Source organism: Antrostomus carolinensis, unplaced genomic scaffold (assembly GCF_000700745.2).
Source record: "Antrostomus carolinensis isolate BGI_N321 unplaced genomic scaffold, ASM70074v2 scaffold708, whole genome shotgun sequence".
NCBI classification, from domain to species: Eukaryota; Metazoa; Chordata; class Aves; order Caprimulgiformes; family Caprimulgidae; genus Antrostomus; species Antrostomus carolinensis.
In genome coordinates, this window is record NW_010330675.1 from 10,246 (window position 1) to 30,959 (window position 20,714).

Sequence of the window (20,714 nt, forward strand, 5' to 3'; positions counted from 1 at the left end):
ATAGCTCATTTGTCCCAGCTGGAGTACAAGCATTGATTTTTAACACTTCTGCTCCAGCACTGCCTACCAGTCAAACTGCAAGGGAACAGAAAGGGCAAGAAGCTCAGTTTTATGTTTCAGATGGATGCAAGTGATGTCAACATATCAGGCCAATATATAGGGTTATAGTTCAGCTCTTTGGTGTTATCCATCTACCCTAATATGACCTCCTATCACATACAGGCATCTCTTTCCAAACAAAAATTCACATCCTGTATTTTTTTGTGTAAATAAAGATGCAACCCATCTCTATTGTAGAAATTCATAGTTCGGAAAAGCCGGTTTGGACTGACAGAGGTTGGAGATCTCTCTCCCGAAGACATGAAGAAGATTCGCTACCTCTCCCTGATTGAGCTAACGGCCTTCTATGATGCACTGGGGGTGGAGTTGAAGAGGAACCGTGCAGAGAGGGTGCGGGGACGAGGTACCGTGCTGTGGCATCTCCATGGGCGCCACTCTGGAGTAGCTAAGACGTGTATGAGGCTGTATTTTCTCTCTTTCACATTTTTTTATTGTTTTTATTATTTTTAAGAAAATGGTCTGTTTGGGGTTCCTCTCACCATACTGCTAGAGAATGATCAAAAGAAGGTTCCTGGAATAAAAGTTCCCCTCATCTTCCAAAAAGTGAGTATAACTTGGCCTGCTCAGCCACTGAGATTTTCTTTTCCATCATTTGCACTGACACTCAAAACAGTCATCAGATAAAAGAAGATTCAGGCTTTACAGATTTGAAGGTGTCTACAGGTTGTCTGTCTGCATGTTGTGGTTTGAAAACCTTGTGACAGGATAAAAAATTTGCTCCTTTTTGTGTTTTACGTGTGGTAAGGACCTCTTTTTTTTTTTTTTTTTTTTTTTTGTAACTATATGGTACCATACAAGAAACTTCGTGAAACAGTCTGGCTTTCTGTTTCCCTTTCTCATTAAGTTAGAGAACTGTGAAAAATTGTGTGAGTGTGCAGAAGCAGCAGAAATGAGTTGTCTCAGGAGTTATAATTTCACATTAATTCAAACCGTAGCTCTTACTTATCTATTACTTCCAGAATGGAAGTCGTATCTTCTCACTGAAGTTTGTGTGACAAGACAACATCATTTTTATAAGTTATTTGACAGTATAATGACATCCAGCAGAGATCTTGGAGAAGGTACACAGACACAAGCATACATGCAATTACACAGGTTTACATGGGCTTGAAACTACAAGTTTCCCTGTAAATACTGAAAAAACAGGAAATGGTGTGGAGACTGACAATACTTGAATATTTACATGACTTTGCAATCAGCTCCACAGCTTCCATACCAAGACACCATGGGAAATTAGAAGGATTCAACAGTTAGGTTAGGAAGTAGAGCTGGTGGTGAACATCCAGAGCTGTATGAATAAATGTTAGGAATTTATAATTTTTTTTCCTCATTCTAAATTACGTTAAATCAAACCATATTTACTTTTTTTATAAAGTAGAGAGAAAAGCTTATTCCTCTATTCACAGAAATTTCAAACTATAATATCCTGATCATTTTCTAATCTGAGTTCTCATGTCCCAGAAATGTGTTATCTATAGACCTTACCATTGTACTTCTCGAGGAAAGACCTAAACATTTATCAGAATTTAATTTTCCCTCAAAACACCATTGTGTTCTAACCAGTATATCTGCCCTTTTATTAATGTTTAAGTGCTAATTGTTCTATAGCAGTGCCAAGTCTCAAACCAAGGACAGAGGGGCTTATGGCATTATCAGGTTTTCATACTCTGCATAATCCATATTTCTGTGTCAGGAATATGGAGAATAAATTAAGGAGGTTTACTTATAGGACCTAGCCTCTTTACATTAGCAAATTACATAGAAATATATATTTTTCAAATTAGTTTCAAGGATACCTAGACTGAAAAAAAAAAGTTAATAGTATTTTTAAGTGCTTCTGAATATTTTCCTGGGTTTTGTTGGGTTTTTTTCAGTTGCTGCTCAAGCTTGAGGAGACAGGTTTAGAAACTGAAGGAATTCTACGAGTGCCTGGATCCGCCTCCAGAGTCAAGGTACACATTAATTCCAGTTGTCTGTGTCCTGGACCACAGACCCTATGTAAAATAATACAGCACACACAAATGCACACTGCACATAAATACTGATGTGTGTAGATCAACATTTCTATTCCTACCAGTGAAAGGTCAGATTGATTCCTGGGAACCAATAAATCACAGAATATATGGTCTATTGCTTTGCATTTGTTAATGTTCTATATAAAGCACAGACTTGACTGTTGAATGAAATTTTTCTACACTAAACATTGAGGGATCCTTTCAGTTTATCTCCATCATCCAAAATTGCTGTGATCTTATCTCTGTTTTAATTTATTTCAGAAATCCAGAGTTGCTAAGCTGAGTGAACTTCAGATAAAGATCTTATTCTATATAATTTTAACCTTTGCGTCATTTTATTTCTCATTTATCTTCTGTGATTTTACAATTTCAGGTTCCAAGTGAGAGATATTTGGCCTGCATTCACTGTTTGGCAGCCTGGAGTACTGCATTTTCATAGGCTGTTTGCGGGCTATGAACACAGACTAGTTGGTACACAATAACCTGACATTGCGGTGCAGTAATGTTTGCAATTGTTTCTTCAGACTAACTTGGTTCCAAAAGCTGGAAAACTTTGGCAGAGACAAATTAGGAAAACAAGTTTTTTCTGGGCTCAGTAGTGTTTACCTCTTTCCCAGATTTTTTTTTTCCTAGGTTTTTTGTTGTTGTTTTTTTTTGTTTTGTTTTTCTAGGTTTTTTGTTGTTGGTTTTTTTTGTTTTGGTTTGGTTTTTTTTGTTGGTTGGTTGTTGTTTGTTTTTTTTTAATCTGGTTTGAGCAAATTCTAATAGTGCATCCCAATCCCACTTTCCCATACTCAAGAAAGTTAGTCTTGCTTTCGGAGGCAGGAAGTCTCAACATTGTGGCAGCCACACAAAGAGTGATGTTGGAGATTGCTAAACATTGATGGAATAGGGATCATAAAAAATGACTGTACAAGAAAAAGTGGCATTATAGGAAATGCGCCAAAGATAGTCAGTAGCCTCTCAGCTCCCTTTGTCGATTGGTAAAAGCACTCAGTACCTTGTGAAGTGCCACATCTTGCAGAAGAGAGCTCCTAATTCGGCCTGTAGTTTTCAGCTTCCTCATTTTTTAATACAAATACTTAAAGTACTACTTCACACAATCTCAGTTTTTTCCAGTCTCTAGGGGGAGGTTACACAGCAGGGCTGTGCTCTGTCTAATTAAATTATTTTCATTTTCTTTGCACATACTGTACTGTGCCTTGTTCACTTTTTATTCACAACCTACACCCAGGGAGTTGCTATGATATAGGACTTTATATGTAACTCCCCTATGCTGTGTGGTAAGTTAAACTGCCCATATGAAAGTTTTAAATTATCTGAGTTTTGGTTTCATTTAAGTCTGTCCAACAAGCCAACCAGCAAGAGAGATTTTTTCAAAGCATATCCAGATTTTATCCTTCAAAGCCTTCATACATTATTATGACATTAGGATTTGAGGGCATTCCAATTTTATTTCAGTCTTGTTTGGAGAAAGAAAAGGCATATGGAAGTGATTTAAGGTTACTCTTCTATAAAGCGAATAATATAAGAACTAAATACAGGTTTTCATCTGTAATCTGGTTTGTAACAAAAGCTCCAGTGAACCAAATATGCATGATAGTAGGAACAATCACATTTAAAAAAAAATGCAAAAACGTTTTTTAAAAGTACTTAGGTGTATATATATTTATATATGTATAGGGGGGTGAGTGTAGCATATAAAATGTGCATATATATTTGCCAGTGTGGGTATATATATTCAATGTTTATGTTTCAAAAATGTTACTTTCTATTTCTACGTATTTTTCCCAGTTCTCAGCAGAAAAATGTGGAATAGTTTTTCTCTCCTCTTGTGATTTTGATGAGGTGAGGATTTCTGTTCCATATTTCTCAGTCAGTTACCAGGAGATAATTTAATCCAGGTGTTTGTATGGATTATGTGCAAAGGATGTGAATACAGAGGAAGCTGGGATAGCCCAAACTACAACCAGTAAAATGTGCTAGTAAAAATGAGGTTGTAACCGTATATACCAAATCCTGAATGACTTTCTATTTCCTTTTGTGCCAACCATTTCACTTCATTATGTGTGACCATATTTGATATGTAATTTCCTTCCATTCATGTGAGGCATGGTAAACAGAATCCATTTTTTAATGATTTCTGTCTGAATGGACCAAACTTTTTTGTGTAATATTAAAGAACATTTGACAAAAACATCAACTGAAACCTGAATATTAATTACAGTTGTAATTTGTCAAAAATGGTCACACAAAAAAGCAACAACAAACTTCCTATGGATAAGGCAGCATTTGGCCAGTAATAATTGTGAAAGCTGCATTATTTATGGATATTCTTCTATTACAACAGCCTCCTTCAATCTTGTTAACCCAACAAATTTTTTAGGAGCTTGCATATTCCAAACAGTGATCCATGTCTGAAGCCAAATTCTGTTCCTACTAGCATGCTTACCATATATTTTCCATTCACACACGTCTGTGAAACATTGATTAGTTCCCCTTCAGAACTAAATAGACCTCTGTTATAGAGCAAGATTCTGACCCGGAGAACAAGAGCATTGTATGGGCACCCAAAATGGTATAATCGATTCTGCATCAAATATCTCCTGTGGTTTTTTGAGGGAGTTTTTTGGCATGTATTAAGTCGAGGTTTTCTGATAGTAATGATTTGATACTTTTTTTTTTTTTTTTTTTTTTTTTGGTGAAGTGATCAAATCTAGTTACAGCTATCCTAAAAGAAAATATCATTCTAAAGACAGGAAGACCTGAAGTTAAAGCCATTTGCTCAAGGCCCATGGACTCAATGACACCTCATTGTTTAGCAGGTTCGCTGGCAGTGAGGAGGAAATGTCACTCCTTTTGTGATTTAAGAGTCAAAACCTCTGGAGAGTGTTTTAAACAAAAACAGCTATGCTAAAAATCCCATTTAACTGAATTTTCTGTTTCTAGTTCTAAGACATTGCACAAAATTGTCTGCTTGAAAATGGTTCAAATGGGTCACTGGCAGAAATCTAGCTAATGCAAACCAAATTTAGCTTGGGTTGCAAAATATTCCCAGGAACCTGCTCTGAACTCTGCACGCTGTATCTAGACTGCTGCTGATTTAGGGCTATTTATTTAACTACAGTGTAAATGTGCCTGTTGTTTATAATGGGATTGCTGAAGTGATCTCAAACTGCCAGGTCAGAAGCAATGATTAAAGGTCAAATGTTCCTTTTATCTTTCAGAATCTCCATCAAGAACTTGAGGCAAAATTTTATGAAGACACATTTGACTGGGATCAAGTACGAAATAATGATGCAGCAGGACTGCTGAAAATGTTTATAAGAGAACTCCCAAGCCCTCTCTTCACATTAGAATATCTGCCTGCTTTCATCACACTTGTGGAAAGTAAGTAGAAAAAGAATTAGTACGGACTGATCTAGATAAAATGAAATAGTAGATGTTACATTTTTTTCTCTCTCTGAAGTAAAGTCAAAAAAAGGCCCAGTGCATTGCCTAAATATTTGAATTTTCAGAAAGCTTTAATTTTCAAATGGAAAAAAAAAATCTTCATTTACCTAATAGCATAGATTTGTTGTGTGAGTGACACCACTGTTTAATGTGAGATTTGAAATCTGTGAGGAAACGCTGGCTGAGCAATTACTTTCATATATAGACTCTGATTCACACAAATTATAGATTTCACAAATGAAAATTTCTGCAAGGTAAATTCAGGCCACTGCCCTTTAGCTGATACTCTCTTGGATCTATTTTATTTGTCTCTGGATTTATGCTGAATATTCAGAATATTCATACAAAGATATATGTGATCCCTTAAAGCTTCAGTCTTCAACCTGAAACAAAAAACAGTCAGGTTTTGTTTTCAGTGTACATACACCCTCTCATTCTCAGTACATTTTGTTCATTGCTCTTCCAGGAAGAACACAGTAGTACCCTGCAATACCTATTGACTTTATTGTAAATTCACTTGAGTTAGGATAGACTGAAACTATCAAAATGGTGAATTTATTATGCAAATTGGTACAAAAAAACTTAGAACCTTTATTTAAGGTTGCAGCCATATTTTCAATGTCTCCATTAAGAAGTGTAAAGGCCACAAGGATTTGACCCCTTCCTGTAACCTTCATGTACCTGGGTGTTCTCCTTGTGAGTCCCAAGCTGCATGATTGCTTAGCAGTTTGGAGGAGAAGACTGAACATGAAGTATCTGTGCAGAATAAAGTGACTTTATTCCCTCCAACAGAAACACTGTCGACAACAATCACTTTTTTGTTCTCCAAACCTCTCTCATCCACCCTGAGTGGAAGCAAATGACAGAGTTATTCTTCCTGTCTTCTCCATCCCAGCTCTTCTAGTGAGCATTGCACAGTGTCAATATATACCAATTTATGAAAATAGGGTGGTATTTTGTAACTGATAGGGAGCTCTACATTTATTTAGAGTTCTAGACTTGGTACAAATATTTTTTTTAAGTTATAAGCAATCAAAAAGCACAAATGTTCAGCAAATTGGTCAATAACAACAGTCCAAAAATTTTCTGAAAACAAATATCCATTTCAGTTTAAAAGGGGGTAAATAGTTGATCGATATAGAACACATTCTGACCATGATTTCAAGGAGAAACTGGTTTCTACTGAAAAGCATTGGCTTTTTGCTATTTACACAGAGTTTTATAGAACCTTGTCTCCCCCTGTGACAAAGACCCAAGAATATGAGGAAAAATCCTTACAATTGATTTTATATTTGAGGAAAAGATTATGGTTAATAAATATGTAAAAACATTAGTCTCAACCAAGCAGTGGTTGCTGTATTTCTAAAGCTGCTGACCATCAAGGATTTTAGAACAAACCAATTGTAATTGTGATTAAAAAAAAAAAAAATTCATATTCTTAGAAATCTCCAAGATCAAGTTACAGTTGCAAGCTTTGCATCTGTTGATCATGCTGCTGCCTGAAGCCAACAGAGACACAGCCAAGGTAAGTTCTTTGTTTGCTATCACCTGCCTTCTGTGGTGCCTTCGACTTTTAAATGAGCAACATAGGTTTTTTTCTAACAGTCAGTTGATCAGATGTTGCACTGTGAAAGTATTCATCTGTGGGTTTTATCATTTCCTTAAAAATATTATCCAATTCCCTGGTTATCATTTATCTTACAAGCAACTAAGAAATAGTTACTGGAGGCATCATAGAGTCATGGAATAGTTGTGGTTGGAAAAGACCTTTAAGATCATCGAGTCCAACCATAAACCTAACACTATCAATTCCACGTCTAAACCGTCTCTCTAAGCACCTCGTCTACCCATCTTAAATACCACCAGGGAAGGTGACTCCACCACCTCCCTGGGCAGCCTGTTCCAATGCTTGACTACCCTTTCAGTGAAGAAGTTTTTCCTAATATCCAATCTAAACCTCCCCTGGAGCAACTTGAGGCCATCCCCTCTCATTCTATCACTTGTTACCTGGGAGAAGAGACCGACTCCTACCTCTCTACAACCTCCTTTCAGGTAGTTGTGGAAAGCGATAAGGTCTCCCCTCAGCCTCTTCTCCAGACTAAACAACCTCAGTTCCCTCAGCTGCTAGTATCAGTAAATGGCTCCCAGGCATCATTTATTCTGGAGCACCCATTTCAAAGAGGCATGTTCCTTGCATAATTTGGAAAAAGAAGGTCCAGTTTCTGGGTTTTCTGTATAACTGGAATTCTCCAGGATGAAGTTAAACAAGAAGCTGCCCTGCAAGAAGTTCAGCTAGTGCTCTCCCAGTGTTGAAGGGCTTCCTGGGCACTGGACCAGACTGGAGCAGGTAGTCAAAAGTAAAAACTCCTGAAATATACATCTGTAGGCCGGATGTCAGGGCCTCAGCCTTAGCTGTTTTGCCTTACAAACCCATGCCTTACAAACGCAAACCCACATCCATCTACCACTTCCTTACACAAACATGGTAGCTACAAGCATTTTCGGTGGTTGGGAGCTCCCAGATCTGGCTGCAGCTATATCCTGACCCTAAGAGACATTGTTGCATTTTTGGACGTGTTTCCATGTAAAGGAAAGCTGGGTGAACAAGCTGCCAGGGAGCCCTCAGATATTTCATCAGGTTCACTGCTCACCAGGACCCTGCAGGTCCCTCACCTCTGGAAGTCTCCCACTGGTCAGTTTAAATATAGTTTTATGAGTTCAGGTACCTTCTTTACTTTTATTTATTTATGCAATAACAAAGGAGAAGAATAACAACCCTCTTTAAAGCATTTGGAAGTCTACTAGTGCCCTGTGAAGAATGAAGGTTATTTCTTCTACCAAAGTCCATGTTGATATAGAGCAGTACATGTAAAACACATACTAGATGAGTAGTCTTAACTATTACTAGGCTTTTATAAGAAAATAGAAGTGATGACAAGACTGAATGCATCTCTACTTGCTATATATAATGAGATTTTAGAAATTTCTCCAACACAGTTTCTGTTTTATAATCCCTGGGTTTGTAAAAATGGTTTAATTGCAATATCAGGGTACAAAGACAGTGGTTTTAATGGTATGGTGTTGCAGAAGGACTCACTGGCAGACCCCAACTCTAGCCACAGCTGCAATCCATCCTATTTAGTCACTCAAGCAAAATCTGAATAAACTGCCCAAAAGGGAAATCAGTTTCCTTTGACTCTGCCATGCATGTGCAGAAGTGACGTCAGTGAACAACCACTGAGTGCTTCTTGCTTTCATTATGCTAGAATAAAAGTGGGGGGGTTTCTGGCAGAAATTCCTCAGATTGTATCTTATGTGGGACTGGTACACATTTGAAGAGAGGCTGATCACCCTGTTGACTGCAATATAAAAAACCTTGGCCAGATACATCAAAATAATCACCCTGAAATCTATGAAGAAATTAACTATTCCATTACAACATCTTTATATCTTTCCTGTAATAGAGGATTCAGAGCCTTAGTGCAGTCACTCTACTTGATTTATGGATTTGGGATTATGCTCTAAGTGATAGTCAATTTGTTAATGTGTATTTTGATAACATTAACTGTTCCTCTCTGACTGACATAGGTGGTTGTGCCAGCAAACATCAGAGTAATCCAAATTAGAAAAAACCTGAATTTCACCTCCAAGTGCAAATGTCAGCTTTCTAGCCAGATATGTTGTGCGTTCAAAAATGCTGCATTTGAGAAGTAAAATATTTTGTGAGACTCAACATTACAAGTGTTGTTTTTCCAGGCCTTTCTTCAGTTCTTGAAGAAGGTGGTTGCTAATGAAGGGAAAAATAAAATGAATTTGTGGAATGTTTCTATGATTGTTGCACCAAACCTCTTCATCTACAAAGGGAAACGTGCAAACCAACAAGAAATGCAAGCAGCTGCCACCACAGCGCACATTGTGCGGCTTTTAATTCGGTACCAGGACATCCTTTGGACAGTGAGTAATGCTGGTTCCCTCTCTATGGCTCCCATACAGAGAAGTATTTTGCTATATGCAGCAGCTCTGTAGAAATCAGAGTAAACTGACCTTCCTAGAAGAAGTTAGCTGCTCTTCAGAAACTGCAGTTTTCTAGATCTAGAATGAGATCTAGAACGAGATAGGGTGACAGATACCACTGGATGGAGATTTATCTCACCTATTCAAGACATCTATTTTAGCACGAATTGCCCTCTGGAGGTACCTATCCCACACCACTGATTATACAAGAGAATGCATAGGAGAATGATTTAATTTACATGCCTAGGTGAGATATCTAGACTTGAATGGGATTGAATGACTGTTTAAAGTTTAGCCCATAGTTCTTGCTGGATTTCCAAAGGTCGACATAAAGATAATGGCTGTCAGCTCATTTCCCCATAACAGGAGGGTACAATGGAAATTGCAAAGACAGCCTCCTAATAAAGTTCCTAAAACTGCAAAACTCACTAAAAAGTTTCATATGGTATGAAAGATATTCTGCAGTTTCACCAAAGGAATAAGGGTGGGTTGTTAGAGGGAACTACTAATTGCATGTATCTTCTAGGAATAAACAGAGCTTCTGTGGCCTAAAATTTGGCACCTTTCTGAACATCCAACACCAATGTTATGGGGGAAAAAAATTACTCTATATTCTCAGCTCTGGTTTCCTCCTTTTAGGTCCCATCTTTCCTGATTTCTCAGGTGAGAAAAATGAATGAGGCAACAATGAACAACAGTAAGAGGCAACTTATGTTTGACAAAGGAGTGAGAAAACTTCTGAGGAGAAAGACCATGGAACGGGAGAGACCTGAAAGATCAGAGGTGTGATTAAAATACATAATTTTCAAGGCCAGACTTAACCAGCCTCCCTCCTCTCTTATCTCATAGAAGCTTCTGAGGGTGGGGAGGAAATTTTGCTGTATAAAAGCTATTTGGGAGCTAATCTGAAAGATGTGCTTCCCAGTCCAACATTTTGACAAGACAAAGCTTTGGGGCTTGATTGAGAAAAGGTGAGGAAGGTAGAATGGTTTATAGCAACCCCATGCTACAAACTGTTATAAACACACGCTGGTTTTGTACCTGCTTTATAAGAAAATGGTCATATGTGGACTGTCCTTGACAGCAATGATCTGTAGATATCCAACAAATGCATGGATCTGTAGTTGAGTAGTAGGACGGCCCATATTAGGATTAATTGCACTTACCCATGTCCTAGTTCAGGCCACTCGATATTCTCCTTGCAAGTTTTAGTTTTACAGCTTTGCACTAACTTCCTAAGCAGAGGGAAAATCTCATTTGCCTAAAATAGACACCAAAACTGGGTCTAAATCTTAAGCACTTAATGAAGTAGCTCTCCTCAGGTCTGCATTGTTATTCCCCATATAGCTAGAGGAGAGAGCTGTATACCTTTGAGGATTTGCAGAGCTCCAGGTGCAATTCAGACTTAGGAAAATCTGATACAAAGATCTTCCTTTGGAGGTCTTAAAGCCACTAACATTTCTCCATTGACTGGTTATGGAGATTAGGAACTTACTTGAGGAATGTTATTTTAATAGACTCCTAAAATTAACTTACATAGAATCACAGAATCGCTTTGGTTGGAAAAGACCATTGAGATCCAGCCATAATGTTAGGTGTAACATATAATTTGGACAACAAAGCATGTTGTGTAAAAATGCACAACATATGCAGTCCCTATAGCAGTTTATATGTAGTATTTCCATGTAGTAACTACCTTTAATAACCCAGAGAGAAAGTCTTTAGTCTTCCATGGTGGTTTAAAAGAATGGAGATTGGTGAATTGCAAGAGGAGTAATCAAGGAACTGGTCAAGGCCTCTATAGTTATTGAAGAATAGTCCTGAAGAACAAAAGAAAAGACAAATTAGGAAGGAGTGATATTGAGAGGCTGTAGGAAATAGAGATTAATCTACCTAATACAGACAACAGAGAAACAACAGAAAGGAACCTCTGGGAAAAAACAGAAAGAGAAAGGATATGTATGAATTGTGAATCCATGCTAATTCAGTTTCTTGGAGTACTCATTTGCCAGCATTGACTGAAATATATTGTGGGTAGAACACACATTTGTACTGCAGATGGAGACATAGATGTTTGTTTAAAATGGTGGTGTAGACTACTGTGTTGCAAAATTGTATTCACCCTGGAACAAATACAGTGAGAGCTTCTAAGGAGAGTCAATTACTGCAGTCATTGCACCTTCGGGAAGGCAAGTTCATTGATCGTAGTAATTGGCTTTGTATCTAATAAAAACGAGACTAGCCATGTCAGGTAGCTGAAATATGAAGGGTAAATTGGAGGAAAACTGTTTGGATAACTGAGTTGAATTTTGAGAGCACTTAACACAATCCCTGGGTCTCAGATGTTCTAAATTACACAGGGATAGAGACTGGAGAGACTATTGTACTCTGCTCAGCATGGTATTAACTGGATTAGAACTGGAATGCAAGCCTTGCTAATTGATTTATCCACCATTAATCATGGCGGAGTGCATAAACTTCATAGATGATCATCTGAACCCTACACAAGGTCAAATTTCAAATTAACAGAAACCATACGGTACTCTGATATTTTGTTCCACATACCCCTCAATCCATTTGAAGCTAATGGAAGTGAAAACAGAGAACTGGATCTTCATGCTTCAGATAATTTCATCTTTAAAAGGAAGACTATGTATTCATAGTATTTTTTTTTATATTTTTACATAAGCAGTTGGTTCGTTGACCAGTGTTAACAGAAATAACTTTAAAAATCTCAGATAACAACTTCACTCAATATTATTACAAGAAATTAAAATTCAAGGACTGTAATTAATTCTGCATTCATTTATGTGATGCTTAGCAAGGAGTTTGTGTCTTTGTGTCATATCTTATTATACTGTATAAAACAAATTTATTATAAATTTGCATTTGCATGACTGTAAATATGTTATATATGTAATTAAGTGAATCCAGGACAGTGATTTTTGCAAGCAACTTCAAAAGAGTTGTAGAAATGCTTCTGAATGGAGCTACAGCAACATTTGCCTTAGACTTACTCTACTGAATATTGATTTTAGGGAGCTGTCACTTTCCCCCCATACCTGCAGTCTGACATACCCGAGGGAGTGATAAGAGTTTATGCTCCACTGCATTCAAAAGTCTCTATGGCAATTCAACTCAACAGCCAAACAAAAGCCAAGGACATCCTGGCTCGATTCCACTGTGAAAACAGGTGGGTAAATCAGAACATTTTTTTTTTCCTGAACAATAATGTCAGAACCATTAAAGAATAAATTGTCCCCTTTTCAAAGACTTATTGTGTTACAAGAATTCTTTTTCTAATCTAAAATTGATAATTTATGGTTACGTTGATCAAAGAAATTTTAACCACTGATTCTATTCTTTATATCTTACTTAATAATTGGCTCCTATACAAAATCAATCTGCCCACCATTATACCACTACTAAAAACATATGTTTTATAGGCTTGCTGCATAGAGAACCCAGAGGGATTTTTCTAACATCTGTCCATAAAACATTCATGGTTTTATTTATGTAAAGTAATAATTATTAAGTTATGGGAAATGGGAAATTGTATCTGAAAATCCAGTCTTGTAATATTACCACATAATTCTGTTCTTTAAATTAATAATAAAAAATAAATAATAGAAGGCGTAGTTAACTGTGACCCAGTAATCTAGCTCTGCAGCAGATTCAGTATTCTGCAGTGTGTCACTTGAGGGAAGTCTTTGCTTTTGACAAGTAAGTTCACAGGGGTAAAAATTTCAATTTTTAGCTTAATATAGATGGTGGTCAATAAGGCAGTGTTTATAACAGAAAGATAAACTGAAGGTTTTTTTCTATCCTAGCCACAGTTCATCACAGAACATGAGAGGCCAGATCCAAAGTTTACATGAAATTGGAGGAAATATAGGTAGGTCTTATTTTTGAAAATTCAATTCTGTACGTCCTTAGCCTCCTATAACACCTCAGGGCAGTGCTGTTTTGACACAGCTGGGTCTCTCCTACCTTCCAGTCCATCTGCAGGAAAGGTGTCTGACTCCAGCACGACTGGAAGGGCACCCCACCGGAGGTAGTGACCTGATCTCTGTGGCTGGATCTCAGCAGGACTCATTACAGTCTTGTCAAATTCATCCAACCTTTTGCTTACCTCTCTCACTCTCATAATTGAGCATTTTTCCATGGTTAAGAGACCCTAGTCTTCCTCTCATGAGCACATTCCACCTCACTGTCAAGGCTTTTCCCGAGACGTATTTCTTCCTCTCTGTATTTAAGTGTTAACCTCCTCCAAATAAAAACCACAGAATTGAGAATTCAGCCCCTGCATGTATGGGTGTACTAATCTATGTGCTTTATTTTGATTGTAAATTCCTCATAGTAGGGATTTTGTCTTATCCCGTGTTTCATGCAGCGACATTTTTGTAATAACAACAGTGATTTGCTACACAAGTTCCTGGCCTAAAGGTCAAAAAACAGATTTTAATTTTATATTGCACAATCCTGACTCTCTCCTTTCTCTAGTCATACTAAAATTCTGGATGGTCTGTTGGAGTCTGATTAGATTAGTCCTTAATTCTTTTAAATTCAGCTCTAAACAGTTTCTATAAAGTTATTACAAAATCTCACAGACTTCAGCAGCACTCAAAAAGCAGTCTTTATTAATGAATATATGCTCACAAAAAGCTGATCAGTGATCAGTGATCTGTTTTTTTCTGGCTAAACAGCATGACCAACCGATCCTAAATCAGGAGAAGATCCTAGACGCCTTGTGAAACAATCCCAAGTATTCCCACCATGCTCCTTCAAAAATCTGGACATTTAATTTTCATCTTCATATAAAACTATTCTAGTAGTCCTAGATCTTCCAGGGTACCTCGTTACATTGATTATGCATTAGTTCATTTATATTGCTTTCACTTTAATAAAATCATTAGCACCTCAGTGACCTTATAAGTAACTGTATGAAAATTTTACCGTAATTCTTTGTGTCACAGCAGTGTAACTTCACCAGTTAAATGGCTTCATCAGTTGGTGCAAATGCAATATAGTCCAACAAATCAACCTAACTCAAGAATTTATTGTCTTATTACTCAATTAAGAAGCACCAAATCCCTCTTTCTGTGGCAAAGGCAGCAGGGACTCCCCAGCCAACTCCTATTCCCAGTAACCACCTAACAAAAACCTGACAACTGCTATACTTCAGAGGACTCTTTCTTTTTTTTTTTTTTTTTTAACCAGCTCAAAATGGCAACTGACAAAAACCTTGATATAGTCCCTATATTTCTTTGCAAGATCCTAGCTGGATGGGAACACATGGTTTACAGAGCTACTGTTTCAGCATTTAAAAACAGTGTAGAAAGTAAGTCACAGAGTTGTAATTCCAGTTCAGTAAATCCAAAGAAAGAAAAAAAACATACTGTGGCACTTAAAGTAACAGTATTGTTAATGCTTCTAAAGAAAATGTAATATTTGTTCACCATTTGACTAAATGCCTTGTCCACAACTCAGCGTAATGCAGGGCATCCTGCCTGGAAGTGAACATGAATTCATTACTCTCACTGACTAAAATCACTGGCCAATTTACCTAAGCTCCTGTTTGTATCCAGGCAAGATGTCAGCTGGACACACCAAACTAGGCTTGCTATGTGCAAGTCCAAGATAAATTTCAACATAGCTCTGTCACATTTGCTAATGTGCTCAAACAAAACATCCTGTGATTCAGGGCTGTCGATTTCCATTTCAGGTCACCATTGTTTGGATCCAGATGCATACATGTTAGATGTTTACCGTGCAAATCCTCAGGCAGAATGGGTGATAAAACCAAAAGCAAGCTGAAGCAGAAGGCTGTGGTGTACTGGACAAAAGCCAAACGGACAACAGTGAAGGAAGCTCTTGGCAGAGATGAAACAAAGTGGTAGCTACAGGATATCATTCCTTCCTATTGTACTGTCCAACTGATGTTTGCCATGTACTACTTTTGGTATAAGCATTATCACTCCAGTTTCTGGACCATCTGAAAATACCACATCAGTTTTGCTTTCATATGGGTTACACTTCTACCGGTTGGCCCAGGAGTTAAGGAGGACGGACAAAGGTACGGTGCACAAAAGACAACCTGCCTCATATGGAGTTGCTTGTTTCCTGAGCTGGTGTTAGAACATTAATTTTTTGAAAGATTCCAGTGGCATCTGCAGATGCATGAAACACTACCGACCACAGCGTAACACAGGAGCATCACAGAGACATTCAAGAGGAGAAGGTATCTGTCATAGATAGAAGAGCATAGAAGAGAGAAACTCAACCTGCAGTAGTGTTAAGACGTAGCTGTGTGACAAAAATCAAACTCTTCTGCTTAAAGTAAACCTCTACTGTGTGCATTACTGCAATATTTATGTCTCCCAGTCATTCCTCAAGAGTACCTGATTCTGGGGGAGGGAGGCAGGAGGAAGAACTACTGTATAGACAGCTCTACTGCTTTATCTATGTACCACTGTATATATTACTACCAGTCTTCCAAAATTGTCTGTCTGGATCACATTACTGTGTGCAATTGTAGCACTACAAACCATTTTCTCCTTCTTTCCCATCGCACACACAAATGCTAAGTGAGGAGGGGCAAATTCCCCGGGATCCATCTTTTACTTGATACGCTCGTATTTAAGCCTGCGTAATGCGATAATATGAGATATAATGTTAATGGTGCCACTTACAGTCATCACCTTTTTTGTTAAACATTATAGTTTCTTAATTTGTAACCTAATTCTTTTTCTTTTGTTAATTTTAGCTGTAATATGTAAGCAACTTTTATATTATTCAGCTGCATTGAGAAGAGAGATCTTTGTCTGGATCTTGTATAATACAGCATGGAGAAGAAAAAGAGCTTCCAATGAGCAGAGGGATTCAATACTCTTATTTACACACTAGAGCCTTAAAACCATAGCCAAACTAGGCCCAGTTGTGCTGGGGGCTTTACAAATACACAGCAAATTGCAGCTCCTTTTACAGATGGCATGCAGTCTATGAAATCACAGGCGACAGGTGAGCTGCAACTGCACTGGGTATACAGCACAGCAAATGTTAGTGTGTCTAGTTTGTAGCCAGTCACAAGGGTGAGCACCATTCTTCACCTAATCCTCTGGCTTGGGGCTATGCTTTATAAAACTAAAACATGTTTGTTGAGTAGAGAAACCGCAAGTCTCTAGAAAACTACAAGTATTTTTTTCTTACACAAAAAATGGGACCTAATGCCTTCAACTGCACTGCAATGTCTCCATGATTGGGTGATGGTATTGCACCATGAATTCACCCAGTCTGAGCAGTGGGTTTTGTTCCTGATCTGGACATGCAGATGAAGCAGAAGCTGGTGCTCTGTTTACCAGGTAGCAATGTAAAACCATTCTGAACCAAGTCCTCCGAGAGAATGTAAAGTACGCTGTCCCACAGAGAAACCTGTAACTCCTGATGCTCTGCTGAAGCTGTGCGATTAAAATTTTCACATTACAGAAACCCTACTTCTGGTTCAAAGTCAATAGTGTTCTCCAGTAGCTAACTTTCACTGTTAGCATTCAGTGAAATAAATAATTGAATAAACATTGAATCAGTAATTTTACCAGCAACAATAATATCTACAGAGGGCAGATCCAGTCTGTCTTTCTTACCTTCTCGGGTTAAAAAAATGATAAAATTTAGCAACACTATTCTTTCATTTTCTTTAAAACAGTGACATTTTTAACTTTCCTTTTTTTTATTATTTTTTTATTATTATTTTTTAACACTAATGGATGCACAGTTGCAGCCAGGTTAAGACCAGGACAGTTGTATTACAAAATACACTGTTTATTTTGACAACTATTTATTTTAAGTACATGAGAGAGAGTAGATCTACAGTTTGTTCATAAGACTAAGCATTAATGTTTTGTCAAGTGCTTTGTCCCTGATTCCCTTCAAGTTTCCTCTGTGGCAATGGACAACTCTTTCTACTGTGCTGCCCTTTTCTTTTAGCTGTAAAACAGGACTAGTACTTTCCTTATAAAGGTAATATGAGAATTAGCTGAGTTAAATTCTGCTCTTAGATGCAGCCAAACAATTCCCCGAGCAGAACAGGAGTTATAAACATCCATCTCGGAAGGACAAACTCAGCAAAGGGATTTCATGTGCAAAGTGCTTTGAATACAAAGAGCATCATATAAATGCTAAGCATTGTTGTATTTATAGCCAACGACAGAGCTTTTACGACTACACAGAAAGCCTGAACATTAACTAAAGAATTTGAAATGCTGTAGCAAATGAGATAACTTTCTACAATATTTTCAGACAAATACTTTGACCTCCTCTGTCTTGCCCTCTCATCACTTCACTCTGTGCTCTCAGTGGCCGTACAGGGGAAAATACAGAGCACCCATGTGCTCACACTTTAACTTGCTCCGCATGTCCTGGACCCTGAAGTGAGGACTTCATCAAAATTATTTCTGAAGTAGATTTCATTGTATTCAATACAGGATACAAGGGGTTCTGGAAGACACCTTTTACCACTTTGCAACTTAGGAAAGCCAAATCTGAAGTAATGAAATCCATCCTGTGAACACTTGTTTTATATTAAAATTGCTTATAAGACAATTACCTATTTGTAGATGAACTGGATTCTACATGCAGTGCTCAGACTTCAGCACCTGCCATCTCTGAAACAGAATGTCAAAATTCTTTTTTGATACAAATGGACCTAATGACCCATGTGTACTGTGGTTAATACTGTTACATATTAAGTTGTTTTGGTTGTTGTGGTACACTAACTTGATTTAATATGCAGCACACAAACTGAACAGTCTCTACAACATTTTTGAACGTGAGTTCTTAACTTTGGGCTTTATATTTCAAAATGCTGGTGGAGGCACCTGGAATTTTATTCCTCCTAACAACAGTTGAAGTCAAAAACTAGTTATGATAGGATTGCCACCTAACAAAAAGCAACATACATGGGAAGCTAGTAATAAAAAAGTGGCAGCTAGCAGGGAGAAACTTATTCAGCAAACTCCAAAGATGCCTCTAGTATTTATGTACTTCATGATTGTACAAAGACAGCATTTTGCTTATCAACACATAAGAGAAAGTATTGCAAGAAGTAGGTATTGGAAACAGACTGGAATGTTCTAACCTGTTTATGCAGCTAATGTCATTAGAATGTCTGCATGCGTGCAAATGTGTCTGTGTCTATGTATAACACTAACTACCTCACTCTGCATTTTCCAGAAAAATATTTTGGTTTAGAAGTTTACTATTTCAAAACTTTCTATAATTAATTTCATCTCTCCACTAGTCTTTTACATTGATAAAATGTTTCTCCTTCTAAGGGGTGAAATTTGGAAACTACAAAGAAATTTATATTTCAGGATACGGAAGAAATTTTATCCAAACCATGTTGCCTCAATTACTGCTTGTAATGTGAACCTTATGAGATCAGATCTTGAGGTTAATAGACAACAAATACAAACATACCGTGTTTCAGTTTTTATTTTTCAATGGCTTTCTATTAATGTGTGTCTTCTCTGGAAAATAGTACGATGCCACTAATCAAAGTAAAATGTTTGTATGTACGTTTCCATTACAATCCTCATTATGTTATGTGTTTTGTTGAAGTAAGCCCACACGTAAGTGTATTTGTATAGCAGAATGTGTCCATTGTATTGTATTCACGTCAAAAATAAAAACAATACCAACAAAGAAAGCTCTTCAAATCTAAACACATTTTTTGGATAGAAGCAGGTGACAGAAATTGCAAAAAGCAGTGGTTAAAAGCAACTCAGTTGTTACAGGACCTGAACAGCTAGCTACACAAAGGACCACATTCTGCCATCCTTGCTCAAGTGGAGCAGTTCTTTGCTCCAGGAGCTCTTCTCTTGGACTACCTTGATGCCAGGTACAAAATGACACTGCTTGGAATCCTGCCCCATTGAAATTAATGATAAACTGCTTTGGCATTTCATTTGAGCCAGTATTTTTTTTAAACTAGTATGATATATATAGAGCAAAACTGACTTTAGAATGAATCATAAAAATGCCTAGCAAAAGTCAAACAAAATTGTAAGGAGCAAACAAAACTATTGCTAGTTTAAAGGGAAAAAAAAGGAGATGGAAGTGACTAGTAAAGAACTATGTTTATTACAGATGCTTCTTCAATATGAGACATGGTTGTCACTGCTCAATGATCCAGCCAGTTGAGGAATGGATATCCTTACTTGAGTCAGATTGAGTGTGTGTCCCCAAACCTGATTCAAGTGCAACTACTGGAATTCTCATTTTAGAAACAAAGGCAGGTGCAGGAGGAAAAGTTAAAGACAGAACCTGCTGACTGGTCTGTGAATTAGGAATTGCAGGGCACCAAAGGTGCTTCGCTGTGTCCTCTAAGAAATATTGTTTTTCCAAGAAAGATGCATTAGTTCCCATTGCCAAAATACACAGTTGTTCTGAAGCCAGACCCAAACGGTTTCTTCACCAACACAACATTTCATATGCGTCTCTGCTGTGGAGTTGCTGCTTGTTTTGCAGTTGATTACATGAAAGCAAAATCAGGAACATAAACCTCCTAGACAATGTGGCTATAATGGGGGTCAGAAGCATGATATTAAGGCAGAAGGAAAAAGGATTAGAGCTACCATATAAAGTATAAATAAGAAACTTCTATTCATTAGACTCTGAATCTGAGACCTTCAAAATTATGCTTTTAGTCTCCTGCTCCCTCTGCTGGACTGTATCCACTTGTACTTTTTACTTCTTAGCCTTCTGGCTCTTCAATCTGAAATGTACAGACAACTGAACTACATGAAATAATGCACAGTTTATTGTAGTTTTATTATGTGGTCCAAAATTATTACCTTTTTATAAAATGACCAAGACACAATCAAATGAAATACTGTCAAGTAATCAAAAGAAAACATATTGTAAACGCTGATTAAAAAAATTCCCAAAAGAAAAATACTCAATTAATGCCATTAACATTGTAGTAGAGGTATTTGTTGTTTAAAACCTTTTAGTTAAAATGCAGACATAGAGCTTCTGAATTAAAAAAAAAAAAAAATGACCTGAGTTGGAAAACAATCAGAAAATCAAAGAGATGCAGGCCCTCACCAATTCTTC

General features: G+C 37.3%; 1 protein-coding gene across 1 annotated transcript in view; it reads left to right on the forward strand.

The window, feature by feature from the left end:
- ARHGAP28 (Rho GTPase activating protein 28) overlaps positions 1 to 15,419 on the forward strand; it is a gene marked incomplete at its 5' end in the record, with an annotated part of 20,928 nt that extends 5,509 nt beyond the window's left edge. The window contains 10 exons of the mRNA XM_010172962.1: positions 298 to 463; positions 572 to 663; positions 1,995 to 2,072; positions 5,363 to 5,525; positions 7,031 to 7,113; positions 9,345 to 9,542; positions 10,242 to 10,385; positions 12,641 to 12,795; positions 13,433 to 13,497; positions 15,328 to 15,419. Coding sequence (XP_010171264.1) covers positions 298 to 463; positions 572 to 663; positions 1,995 to 2,072; positions 5,363 to 5,525; positions 7,031 to 7,113; positions 9,345 to 9,542; positions 10,242 to 10,385; positions 12,641 to 12,795; positions 13,433 to 13,497; positions 15,328 to 15,419 — 1,236 coding nt within the window. The remainder of the gene's footprint in view (positions 1 to 297; positions 464 to 571; positions 664 to 1,994; positions 2,073 to 5,362; positions 5,526 to 7,030; positions 7,114 to 9,344; positions 9,543 to 10,241; positions 10,386 to 12,640; positions 12,796 to 13,432; positions 13,498 to 15,327) is intronic.
- Positions 15,420 to 20,714: the final 5,295 nt, after the last annotated feature.